This window comes from Piliocolobus tephrosceles, chromosome 3 (genome assembly GCF_002776525.5).
Source record: "Piliocolobus tephrosceles isolate RC106 chromosome 3, ASM277652v3, whole genome shotgun sequence".
Taxonomy (NCBI): domain Eukaryota; kingdom Metazoa; phylum Chordata; class Mammalia; order Primates; family Cercopithecidae; genus Piliocolobus; species Piliocolobus tephrosceles.
The window spans coordinates 67,101,780-67,115,762 of NC_045436.1; the positions used below are offsets into that span (position 1 = coordinate 67,101,780).

The window sequence follows — 13,983 nt, forward strand, 5'->3', positions numbered from 1 at the left end:
ACAGATTGTAGTTTTTTTATTTATGATTCGGTTGATTTGATTAGCTGATTTAGTCTTTTAGTTTTTAATAGTATTAAACTACACAGAAGTAAAAACTAAGATAAATGCATGCAAGAGGTTATGAGATGTACATGATGAAAAAAATTCAAACAGTCTTAAACCATTATGTAAAATATTTCTGAGGTCTAAGTTTAGTTTGAAATGAGAGGAAGATTATTTTGAAAGCAGATTTTCAGTGTGGTTGATTAGTTTTAAAGCAAAATTTATATTGTTCTTAGTAAGTACCTGAAAATACCCTTCCCCAGGACAGCTGGATTGTGGTGTACTTCCCCATACTGTATTTTTCGACTTAATTAAAATAATAAGAAAAGTAAAAACAAAAACAAAAAAACTCATGAAAAATAATGACTTAAAAGTAAATATACAAAAAACAAAATAAACATTTTAATATAATGTTTAATATACTATGAAATTAGAATACAACTTTGAAGCTGATCTTCTCTCTAATTTCTGCTATCTATCTATAAATAAAATACATAAATGAGTATCAATATTCCACATTTACATTTGTGTAAGATGTAGTTTAATATGGATTCTCACTTGAAAGAAAATTTATTCAACAAAAACCTTTCTACTTAAGAGAAAGCAGTTGTGGAGCCTTTATTGTAAAATGTAAAATACTAACACCTGCTTCATGGCTCTCAGATAATGTTATGAGGGCAGTGCCCACTACTTGGTAATATGCAGACAGTTCAATCATCACAATCCATACTTTGACTGTAGTCAGAAATCAGTATTTTGAAATAGTATAATACCATAATTTTATAATTTGTAAAAACTACTTAGCAATGTGCATTTCTAACAAATTATATATCTCTTACTGTATCCTGGATATTAAAAGTTACTCTAGGTCCAGGAGATGCTGCATCCACACGGATTTCTGGGAGCTCTTCAGTTTCTCCTACTCGAGAACTGCAAGTAAATACAAAGTTATTATAAAACACTAATATTCTCATTAAAAAAATATTCCTGGACTTTATAAAGGTCTGATTAATGGCAATAACATTTTATTTGTAAGTATTCACCTAATCAAAGGATTGAACTTTCTCTTAACGTTTAGCATCCATAAAAGAGACTCAATATTTTGGTTAATTCAAGATTTTTCTAAAACTAAATCATATAAAAAGAATTTATACTTCTTACTGTATAGTGCTGATTTACTATTAAAACTGTATTTCACTTCAATAAAATGTAAAATTTCCATTTTTTCATATGCTAAATGTCTGTGTGACTATTCCTTTTCTAAACTGACAAATTTAGAGCAGTAGCTACTAGTATGCACCTTTTAATTTCTTTGGATAATCTATAAGTTTACACAGAAAACTTGTCTATCCTTCTAAACCACAGTTTTATGTAAATAAAAAAGAAACTTGTCTAAATAGCATATTTCATTACTAAAAAGCACACCCCACATTGTGGTTATAAATGTGATGAGAGATTCCTTAAATAAAATTGTGAGTTTGATAGTATCCACTATTAATGCATGTTACTAATAAAATTAATTTTTGTTATCTTAATTTTATAATTAGAACATAAAAAAAGTAGCTGACCTTGGTAAAAGAGTCAACAATTTTATTACTTGTTTCAATGGCTGAAATATATATTACCTTGCCCTTTCCATTCGCTTAAGAGGTGGTCTTCCAGAAGCAGAAATGGTTTTTGATCGACTATAACTTGGTTTGTAACTCAAACCCCACTTATCCTTTAGGGAAGCAGCCTAACGAAATGGGAGAGAAAAAAGGTGACTATAGGTGATTATTTATTGCTGTAATATTTGACTTCAAATAAAATATTCTACTATTAAATAAGTTAGCTTGTTTTCCCCAGGGGACTTTAATGTCACTTAATGTAAGTCAAAATAGAGGAGGAATCCGCTATTCTTTGGTTCTAACACCAATTAGGAGGCGCAATGAAAACATGAGCCACCAGCTGACCTGAGAGAAAAGAAGAAAAGACAAAAGTTTAGGGGCAGGGATGAGGGTGCAGAAACATGGTGAGAAGAAAGGAAATGATTTTAAAAGAAAGAATGGAGAAAGAAACTGAGAAAGGTTTGGGGAGAAAGCTAGGTTCGGGGCAGTGGGGAAAAAAGATCTTTTCTCCAAGGGCATCCCTTTTGTAGGACTCTTCATTACAACAAAGGAAAGTAAGAGTGTTAATGACTTAACACTTTCCCTGTCTCTAAGTCCCTCTTCTAGAAACTAGTGATGATGCTAGATAGTTGAAAGATTCTAATACAGTGGAAGTTTGGAGTCTAAGATGGGTAATGGGAATTGAGGGGAATATGTGGAATGAGATGGGTTAAGAATGCAGATGTTCTAACAACTTCTGTAATTCTATCTAGTTTTATTTTTGACAGTCAATTACCAAATATGACCTGTAACAGGACACAAGCAATATTTTAATTATATTGTATGACTGTTGTGTAGACAGCGAAAATTTTAAATATAAAATTATATGTTACAGATCTCACTATCCATTATTACTGTCAGAGACTAGTGACAAATAAATTGGAGAGCAGTATTCAAACTATATTCTCTGGGAGTTTAGAAGTGATCAAGGACTGGCAGGCCAAGCCAATAGCTCCTGGAACCCTGCAAAAACTTTCCCCTTTCCTCTGACAACTGCAGCTCTGATTTAATATGTTTTTCATGTGTTGGGGTACCACCCAAAAATCTCATCCTGGTAAAAAAAAAAAAACAGTTCTCTGTTGGTTTAAAAATTTTTAAAACCCGTTAATCTCTTTTTCTTTTTAAGTGGTTTTTATACTTTGTTTTCAGTTTCACATGTAAGGAGTTTGGAAGTCACCATTCCATCCTAACAACAAGTAAAAAGCTGAACAAACTTAAGAATCAACAGCTGTTCTTGGAGCTGTGAGAAAGGGGACGAGGAATCCGAACAACTTCTGCCCTTCACATTGGAGAAAGAGACCAGTAAGTACAGTGAGTTAACAGCTTACTAGTACAGAGATGCACAAGTAAAAACTGCTGCAGGAACAAAAACTGGGTAGGAAAACCTGAACTGTAATTAAAGAATTGCTAGAAGGTTCAGTGCAGACAAGTCTGAGAGTTAAAAACTCTAGGGAGACCCAGTCACCAGTGCCGCCAGTCACCGGTGCCCCAAATATTGTGAGATCACCTTTCAGTAGTTCCACCAGGTTCCCACAGCAAATGTCAGGTGAAAAAAAATTCCCTCAGGAGAAAAGTCCCCTAGGCTTCCAACAGGGGGAAAGGAAAAGGAATCATTTTGAAAAAACACCAAGAGTACTTTCTCTTTCTGAATAAGAAAAAATGCCCTTAGGAGAAATTAGCTAACCAGAGCTTAACCAGTGGGAATATTATCAGAGCATAACTGACCTGGGGAAGGGAAATACAATACCAATACAGTCAGTTCTATCCATACTGGTCCACCTAAGTTGGGAGGAAATAACTGACAAACATGAAGTTCACAATCCAGAGGCATAGGCCCATTAAAAGATGATAAAATGCTTCTCTTACCCTGACACCTTAACATTACCTCACTAAGGCTTCTTTACAGCAGCTCTTTTTACTTGGTAAATCATGTCTGGCTATCAAGAAAAAATTACAAGGGATATCAAACAGCAAAAAACACAATCTAAAGAGACAGAACAAGCATCAGAACCTCATAGAAGGGATGTTGGAATTATCAGAGTAGAAATTTTAACCAACTATGATTACTATGCTAAGGGCTCTAACAGATAAAGTGGACAGCATGCAAGACCAGCTGGACACTGTAAGTTGAAAGATGATAATTCTAAGAACCAGAAAGAAATGCTAGCAATCAAAAACACTGTGAAAGAAATGATTTATTTTGATGAACTTATTAGTAGACTGGACACAGCTGAGGAAAGAATATTTGAACTTGAGGATATATCAATAGGAACTGCAAAAAGTGAAAAGCAGAACAGAGACTGAAAAAAAAAATAACAGTATATCCAAGGACTGTGGGACAACTACGAAATGTATAAGTATGTGTAGTGGAATACCAGAAAGAGAAGAAAAAGAGAAAGGAACAGAAGAAATATCTGAACCAATAATGACTGAGAGTTTTCTCAAATTACTGTCAGATGCCAAACCCCAGATATAGGAAGCTCAAAGAACACCAAGCAGGATAAATGCCGGAAAAAAAAAAAAAATTACATGTAGTTATATCATTATCAAACAAAAAAAAAAAAAAAAAAAAGATAATGAAAAAAGCCTGACTTTTTCCTCAGAAACTATGCCAGGTAGAAGGCAGTGGAGTAAAATATTTAAAGTCTTGAGAGGAAAAAAAAAAAAAAAAAAAAAACCCAACAACCTAGAATCATATACCTTGCAAAATTATTCTTCAAAAGTGAAGACTTTCTCAGACACAAAAATTGAGGGAATTTGTTGCCAGCAGACCTACCTTGCAAACGTTAAAAGAAGTTTTATAAAGAGAAGGAAAATGATACAGATCTCTTAATAAAAGTAAGAGCATTAAAGAAGAAATGAAGGTAAAACCTGTATCTTATTCATAATCGATCTAACAGATGAGTTTGTTCAAAATAATACCAATAATGTATTTGACTATATATATCACACGTGTGTATATATACACACACATATACATGTGCACACATTTAATACCAATAATGTATTTGACTATATGTATCGCATGTATGTGTGCACGTGTATATATGTGTGTGTATATATGTGTACACACATTTATGTATATGCTTATATATGCTTAAATGTAAGAGAAATGAATGACAGTAATGATACAAGCGACAGGAGGGAGGGATTATGATTATTTTGTTTTAAGGTACTCACACTGCCCATAAAGTGCTATAGTGTTAATTGAAAGTAGACTTGGATTAATTATACATGTACAGATGGTCCTTGACTCATAATAGTTTGACTTATGATTTTTTGACTTTGTGATGGCACAAAAGAGGTAACATTCAGCATTCAGTACAGTCCTCAACTTATGATGGGGTTAAAGCTGGATAAACCTGTCATAAGTTGAAGATACCATAAATCATTTTGACTTTTCAACTTATGATGGGATGTAACCCAATTATAAGCTGAGAAGCATGTGTAGACTGCAGTCTCTAGGGCAACCACTAAAAAAAAGAAGAAGAAGAAGAAGTGTAACTGATATGCTAGGAAAAAAGAGAAAATGGGATTATATAAATGCCTCACTTAAAATCACAAAAGGCAGAACAACCAGAAGACAAAGACAGGAACAAAGAGAAAAGGCAAAAAGCAGAAAATAGTAACAAATACAGTAGATATTAATTCAAAGCTATCATTAATCACTTTAAATGTCAGTGGTGTAAAATGATCTTAAAAGACAGAGACTGTCAGAGTGGATTAAAAAATAAGATCTGACAATGTGTTGCTACAAGCAATCCACTTGTATATACATATTTAAGCATATGTATTTAAAGACACATAGATTAAAAGTATATGGACTGAGAAAAATATACCATGCTATCACTAATTAAAAGAAAGCAGGGATAGCTATATTAATTTCAGAAAAAGCAGATTTCAAAGCAAAAAAAAAAATCAGGTATAAAGAAAAAGAAAAGCATTATGAAATGATAAAGGGGTTTAGTCTTCAAGAACAAATAACAATCCCTAATGTATACATGCCTAACAACAGAGTGGGCTGAGCATGGTGGCTCACACCTGTAATCCTAGCACTTTGAGAGTTGAAAGCAGGAGGATTGCCTGAGGCCAGGAGTTTGAGACCAGCCTGGGCAACACAGCAAGACCCTGTCTCTACAAAAAATGTTTTAAAATCCCGCCAGTCATGGTGTCATGTGGTGTGGTCCCAGCTACTTGAGAGGCTTAGGCAGGAGGATTGCTTGAGCCCAGGAATTTGAGGTTATAGTGAGCTATGATTGCACCACTGCACTCCAGCCTGTGCAACAGAATGAAACCCTATTTCTTAAAAACAAAACAACTGAGTGTCAAATTATGTGAGGCCCAAACTCAGAGAAATGCAAGGAGAAACAGATGAATCCACTATTACAGTTTGAGACTTCAATAACCCTTTATCAGAAATGGACATATCTAGCATACAAAAAAATCAATAAGGACATAGTTGAACTCAACAACATCATCAGTCAATTGGATATAATCAATACCTACAGACAACTTCATCTAACAACATCAGAATACACATTCTTCTCAAGCTCACATGGGACTTCCACCGAGAGAGACCACATTCTGGACCAAAAACCATACCTTTACACATTTTTTAAAGTTATAAATCATGGCCGGGCACGATAGCTTATGCCTGTAATCCCAGCATTTTGGAAGGCCAAGGCGGGTGGATCCCAAGGCATTGAAGACCAGTCTGGCCAAGATGATGAAACCTCGTCTCTACTAAAAATACAAAAATTAACCAGGCATGGTGGCAGAGGGCCTGTAATCCCAGCTACTTGGGAGGCTGAGGGAAAGAACTGCTTGAACCCAGGAGGTGGAGGTTGCAGTACACTGATATCGCACCACTGCACTCCAGTCTGGGCAACAGAGCGAGACTCTGTCTCAAAAAAACAAAACAAAACAAAACAAAGTTATAAATCATAAAATGTCTGCTCTTAGACCACAGTGGAATTTAACCAGAAATCAACGACAGAAAGATACCTGAATATGAGTTGAAGTAAAAATCTGAAGAGAAATTTTAAAACATAAAAGAAAATGAAAACACACCTCAAAATTAGTGGGATGCAGCAAAAGCAGTGCTTAGAGGACAATTTATAGAACGGAATGCATATATCAGAAAAGATCAAAAATTAATTATCTAAGCTTCTACCTTAGAAAAGTAGGAAAAAAGTGCAAATTAAATCTGAATTAAGCAGAAGAAAAGTGATAATAAAAATTAGAGCAGAAATAAAACAAACAGGAAATCAATAGAGAAAAATCAACAAAACCAAAGCTGGTTCTTTGAAAAGATCAATAAAATTGATAAGCCTCTAGCCAGGACAGTTAAGAAAAAAAGACACAAATTACTAACATCAGCAATAAAGGAGGGTATACAAAACAGACCCTATGGTTATTTAAAGAATACAGGAATACAGAGAACAAATCTATGCCCACAGATTTGATCACCTAGATGAAACAGACCGATTCCTTGAAACATACAATTTTCTAAAATGGAGAGAGGAAAGAGACAATCCAAATAGGCCTGCATTTATTAAAGGATTGGATTAATAACTTTACACAACAAAAAGCACCAGGCCCAGGTGGGTACACTCGTGAATCAGTAACTCTTAACAAGTTATCTTTAATTTTAAAAATGAAGCAACAAAAGGGCAAAACGTTTTTTTTTAAAAAAGCTTTCTACTACTAGATTCAACTCTAATGGGACCAACTAAACCTGCAAAAAATAAAGATTATAAAGTGCATTACAATGCCAGTAGCTGACAGGTAAACTCTGACCTGGAAGAATGGGATAGGTGAAGAACAGACATTGTAAAAGTTTTCACATTTTTTGCAGAGTTCACATTAGAGACTAAAAAGAAGAGTGATTTCATGAAAGTCAGACAAAACACAGTGTCTAAGGGCATAGACTATAGAGTCCTACAACCTAGGTTTGACTCATGTCTTCCCCAGGATTACTGGCTGTATAACTTCGGTCAAATTACTTGACCTGTGTCTCAGTTTCTTCATCTTTAAAACAGGAAAATAACACAAGCTACCTCCTAAGGTTGTTGTTAGGATTTAATGAGTTATTAAATGTAAAGTGCTTTAGATGGTACCTGGTATGCAGTAGATATGATAGGGAAAAATCAGGTGGTTTTGTCATCAGCATTGAAAGAAAAAAGAGAACTCACCCGCATACTGGACCTCCGTAATTTTTTACGAACATCTCTTCTGATGTCATTCACAGCCACAGATTCTAACTGTTGGTAACGTTGAATTTCCTGGTTTATGGTTCCTTCACTTGCACCTAATTTTCTGGATGCAAAACAAATATGGCAATTATTGTAAAGAAATAACAAAGTAAGATTGATTTTTACTTGCTCTTTTTTAATTCTTTCACTTGTCAGAATGCCAAAGATGATTACAGACAAGCCAAAACCCTTAATAAGTTTAACACTCATATTTGGCGAACTGTTAAGAAAACAAAAAACACCTCTTTCCAATGTTTGAGGAAATGTATCTCATCCATTGCTGCATCAAGAGTCTCTTTGGCAATCTCATGAAAACCATAGACTAGCTCTGCAAAAAAATGTCTGAAAGAAAAAATTCTACATATAATATAAGCCTCGAGTAAGATTTTGGAGGAAGGGTGTATTTTGCTTCAAGTCAGTTTTTCCCCTGAGAACAAAACTCACATTGTAATGTAAGTCAACAGGAAAATGTGAATCACTGCATGATAACTTACAGACAAGTTTCGGACAATACCTTTTGTTGTACAAAATGCATATATTTGTGTAAGGTCCTTGATTGTTTAAAAAAAAAAAAAAAAAAAGCACCAGTACAAGTATATGCAGATTAGAAAAAATGAGGCATGACCATTTCCTTTTGGGAAAATAAAACTGCAAAGTTTAGCAAGAAGAATATTTACTGCAATAGAAGAAGTGTTACATAGTAATATCCAGCAGGCAACAGATAAAGATTAATGTATTTATTTATATATGCCTGTGAAGATACATATAAGAGTAAATACACATGTAAAGATACATATATGTGATATAAAGTCAGTCATAAAGCACTCAGAAATAAGTTGTGAAAAACACTAGGATGCTAGGATTTCACACCTTTTTTTTCTTTTGGAGATGGAGTCTCACTCTGTCACCCAGGCTGGAGTGCAATGGTGCAATCTCTGCTCACTGCAACCTCTTCCTCCCGGGCTCAAGTGATTCTCCTGCCTCAGCCTCCCAAGTAGCTGGGATTACAGGCATGCACCACCACAGCCAGCTAATTTTTGTATTTTCAGTAGAGACGGGTTTCACAATGTCACCCAGGCTGGTCTTGAACTCCTCACCTCAGATGACCCACCTGCCTTGGCCTCCAAAAGTGCTGGGATTACAGGCATCAGCCACCACACCCGGCCTCATGCCTAACTTTATTACTAATGAGTGTGTGATCTTGGCCAAATTATTAAACAACTCTGGACCCTGGTGATATCACAGATAAACTAAAGAGTTTGTATTAGACCAAATACAGTTTCTTCCACTTTTAACATCTTATGATTCTAAAATTAGGGAACATTATATCAAATTAAAAATCATTATACATACTTCAGATCATCTATGACTTTGGCCTGTTCATTCAGTTCTCTGATATCCACTATACGCTTCATAATTTTTCTTCCTCTAAGTTCTCCTGGCTGGCTAGCAGATGCTGCCTGTCTTCGATAATCTATGGCTTCCTGAAAAGTCAAAAGTGTATCTGTCAATACCACCCGCAAGTCACAAAGCAAATCTATACTATCACAAAATTAACGCCTTAAATCAAAGCATGCAAGAATCAAAGCCATCCATATTAAGATTGGAATTCTCCATTGATTTAAATCCCTTCAATTTCATAAGGAATCTATTTAGTTGCCACCTACGTTTCCCCATGAGTGTGCTCTGCATGCTTTCAAATGGGACTGGCTAGACTGAGGGGAGCCCCACATCTCTGGGTCACACAGATACTCTGCAGGAACAGAATGGCGCTGATTTGGGGGTGACAGGCCTAGTAGGTGATTTACAAGTCGCTGCCCAAAGGTGAGTTTGTGGCCATCTCCACTTACTGAACTTCCGTCTGCACTCTAAGTAATAAACAGTAATATTAAATTTAAAAAAATTTCTTCCCAAGAACAAAACTATTTCATGGTACAAAAGTTAAAAGATATTGAAAATAATTTTGAACAATCAATACCAGAATGAAATCAAATGCTTTTTGATTTCAAAAATCTGAAAAAGCATCAGAATGCTTTTTGCCACGAAATAACTTGAAACTACAGAATGTATAGTATACATGAAAATACTATTTTTAAAATGTATCATTTCATTTTGTGTATGCACTTTGCTTTGAAATTCATCTTGAACATCTTTATTGAGATATAACTCACGTACCATAAAATTCACCCATTTAGTATATTCACAAAGTTGTACAACCATCATTAAAATCTTAGTTGGGAATATTTTCATCAGTCAGAAACCTCATACCTGTTAGCAATTTATTCCCATTCCCCACCCTGCCCCACTCCCTACTCACTTCACTTTTAATATTATGTTACCTATAAGTTAAAGTACAAGTTGGATGACAGTCAACATGTAGTACAGAACTCGATTAAAAGACAATATTATGAAATGTAGACACAGTGAACCACCACTCCCTTCTCTTCCTCCACAAATAGCAACTATAATATACTAAATAACACTCAACAAAAAATATCCCTGTCTCAGGGTAAAAGCCAATCCTGAAAAATTCTAACAGTGAGTTTACTTACAGTATGGATAGTGGGAGACATAGTATCAACTTCATCCTCATCTGACAGGTCAGCTATGTTCACTGAATTTAAGTCAGCAATGTCATCTATGTCTTCCTCTCCTGTCAGTGTTGTAAGAGTATTGCCCAGAGCATTAAGCCTTTTGCCAATGTTAGGATCCATGTGAACATCAATCCCACACATTTTCCACAATACATTGAGTGTCCAGGTTCCAGCACTACTGCTTTCTGTTTAAATAAAGAAGTTGCATTTTTGGTAAGTCCTGAGTATAGAAATTGAAGTAACTTTACAAAGCAAATGGATGATGGCCACATACAATAACTAATGTCTTTCACAGCTAAACTTGTCAGAAACATCAGACTACAGGATTGGTTTCCCTATGTGTACAGTGTGCATCTACTGTTTTCTCTGTATAGCACCTATTTTTTTTTTCCCTATGAACTACAGGTTCACTCCCTGACCCCAAGCTGATCCACCATACTATAGCTATAGTAGGAACTGCCATAACCTTAGTTCATTAGACAGAATTAATTATGTAATTGTCCAGGTGAAGGTCAAATTTGGAAAAATAAGATATTTTGCCTGGACTTGAGGAAAGGTTGGTCCTTCTCTAATGACTGAGGGTGGAGAAACAAGACTCCACGATGTTTCTTGCCATGTATAAGAAAGAGGTTATAAGTTAGAAGAAGAAGAAAAAAAAGTAGCCAAGAGGGGAGCAAAGAAGCAAAGACAAGCTACAAAGAGTCTTGGTGACAGTTTGGATCTTGGTTCTAGTAGTTCCTAAGGGCTCCTGAATCGACCTGGTTCCTTCTCTTCCCTGAAATAACCATGCCTAAGTTGAACTGTAGTCTGAAAATAACCTTTTAATAAGTATCCCCTTTTGGTTAATCTAGTCTAAGTGGGTTGTTGTCACTTAAAACAAAAGTCCTGACAAATATTTATTTGTGACCTTAGTTGAAAATTCTCTAACTTTTCCAGTTCTCTGTCAGACTCTAGGCCTTGGTGCTTTCTAAGGTAACTTAAGATGAGCACTAAGGCTAGGCTTGGGAAGGAAAACAGAGAACAATAAGGAGAGACTGGCAATCTACTAACCTTAATCAATTTCTACCTCTCTCAACATTTTAAGAGCCCTTAAATAAGTATCTCTGTAGCTCACCCTGTCCAATTTTATAACAAGCAAAATAATAAAAATTTACATTGTGCTATCATCTTAGTTAAGACACATTACCACTTTCATAGTAACCTCCTAACTGGTTTCCTAGGTTTTTTGGCCCTCTAATCTTTGAAAGTGTTCCTTTGATAGTGTCGCCATTTGCCTTCTTGTTCAGAAACATACAATGGCTAGCCCACTAAATCAAACTCCTTGGCATTTAACATTTTTCCATCTTTTTTTTTTTATATAACTGTATTCTAGCTAAATTGGGCAAATCTGAATACTGTGCTTTAACATCATGATTCATGTTATATTATTCTCTCTGCCTGAATTTTCTCTGGCCCACATCTCCCAGTTTTTGTTTAAGAAAGATGTATCCCGTCCTTTGAGTGCTTGTTTAAATGTTTGTCTCTCCATCAAGTTTTCTCTGATCACAGTACTCTCCCATATTTGAAAATATTCTCTTCCTTTAATACATTTCAATAGCAATGGGAATTTTATGTTTTATTGTACATATCACATATTTCAATGTAATTTTGCTGCATGTACCTTAACTACATTGTAAGAATTTAAAAGTATGGAGGACAGAAAGTATATCTTATTCATTTTAATCTTTTCCAAAACATCTTGTAGTATATATATATATGTCTACTGTATATATGTATAAAATATATAAAAATATATATTATGTATTATATATTTTATATTTATATAAAAATAAAAAAATAAATTTTTATATATAAAATATATTAAAAATCATATATTATATTTTATATATATAAAAACACAGTGTCTGATTTATAATTGTTAAATACAAATGTTCTAATACAAAACAGTTTTTTTTTTTAATTAGTGAACACGAGAATTAGCTTGGCCAAAAGATTCTCTTGCCATTAAAATAAAGGCAGAATTCTGTCTAACACAAAATAATGCTGAATGTGAACCTACCAGCTGCTGCTTGTCCTGTAGTTCTTGAACATACTTCATAGGTGCCATCTGGAACTACACCTGTACAAAAATCACCCCAAAAATAGTTTTCAATGAAAATACATTTGTGATTATATATTGTACTCTTAATTTTTCACACAAGATTATTATCTAAATACAAAGAGGATTACTATCCTTCCTAGATTTTAGTTCTTAATCTTTGGAATGAAAGGGCTATTTTAATGACTCATAAGATTGATTCCATATTTCACAATATTTTATTCTGTGATTTAAATAATTTAACTGCAGTTTTAGCTTTACTTTCTGCATGTGATTTCCTTATTTGAGTGACAACACCTGGCCAACTCTGACACTCTAGATGGCTTATCCACTAATATCCAGGATGCTATGACAATTTGTTGTCATAAATGAATGGCACTTTGAGAATGCAAATGACTTAAAATAGAATTTTCGTAACTAAGAGCTACCGCATTAAGTCAGACACATGATTCATCAGTCTTACCTTCTCTTTTGACATGGAACATTTTATGAGGAAAAAAAATGGCTGAAGGTCATGATGTCAATCTCAAGATCATGCACCTATCTCCAGAATATATCTACTTTAACTCTGAAACATTTACTACCACCTAGCTTTAATCTGGTAACTTCAGCTTCAAAAAATATGTTAAATTAAATTCAACAATTTTACACAGTAAAAGTGGAAACAACTTTTAAACAAAGTAAACTATAAACATAGAATTAAGACCTTCCTCAGTTATCCTCAGAAGAAACTAAATATCAACTTAAACTTGAGAGTACATATATCTTTAATGTCCTTTTGTAACTCACTCTGAATCCTAAATAGGTATTCAAATGTTACTTAAATTTGAGCTTACTATTCATTTTCTAGGTAATTTGGTATTACATTTCTGTCTTTGAAAAAATTCAAAAGGGAAAAATCCTTCCAACTTAGAAATATTACAACTTAGTTTGTGAGAGAGGATCTACTTGTTATTAAGTTATGTTTTTTTAACGACTGCCAATAACTTTATCTAAATTATACCTTTGAACTGTATAGTACCTGTGTCTCACATACAAATTCTAATTAAGAAATAATTAGATTTGGTTTTGGAGTATCACCCAATTCACCTTTGTAGTCATGGTTATGAATCTGAACAAGTAAGAACTACATTACCCTTTCAAATCCAAGAATGCTAGAATGAAAAGAAAACCCTTTGAAATCTGAATAACATAACTGAGGCCAAATGAAAGGAAGAATTAGTAAATAAAAAGGGAGAAGAAAACTTTTAGGATTTCCTATCCCAGGAGGTAGTAGAGAATTTTTAAAAATTAAGCTTAAGGGCTAGGTGTGGTGGCTCACGCCTGTAATCCCAGTGCTTTGGGAGGTC

The 13,983-nt window shown here is 34.3% G+C and overlaps 1 protein-coding gene across 6 annotated transcripts in view; it reads right to left on the reverse strand.

Moving 5' to 3' along the window:
* Positions 1 to 13,983, reverse strand: part of KIAA1109 (KIAA1109 ortholog) — a 215,483-nt gene that overhangs the window by 36,046 nt on the left and 165,454 nt on the right. For 5 of the 6 annotated variants that reach the window (XM_023217544.3, XM_023217545.3, XM_023217547.3 and 2 more), the window contains 7 exons: positions 12,596 to 12,655; positions 10,495 to 10,721; positions 9,296 to 9,426; positions 7,883 to 8,006; positions 1,668 to 1,777; positions 882 to 972; positions 286 to 348 (listed from right to left, as the gene is read on the reverse strand). In XM_023217544.3, coding sequence (XP_023073312.2) covers positions 286 to 348; positions 882 to 972; positions 1,668 to 1,777; positions 7,883 to 8,006; positions 9,296 to 9,426; positions 10,495 to 10,721; positions 12,596 to 12,655 — 806 coding nt within the window. The remainder of the gene's footprint in view (positions 1 to 285; positions 349 to 881; positions 973 to 1,667; positions 1,778 to 7,882; positions 8,007 to 9,295; positions 9,427 to 10,494; positions 10,722 to 12,595; positions 12,656 to 13,983) is intronic. The other variant, XM_023217546.3, reaches the window with a different exon arrangement.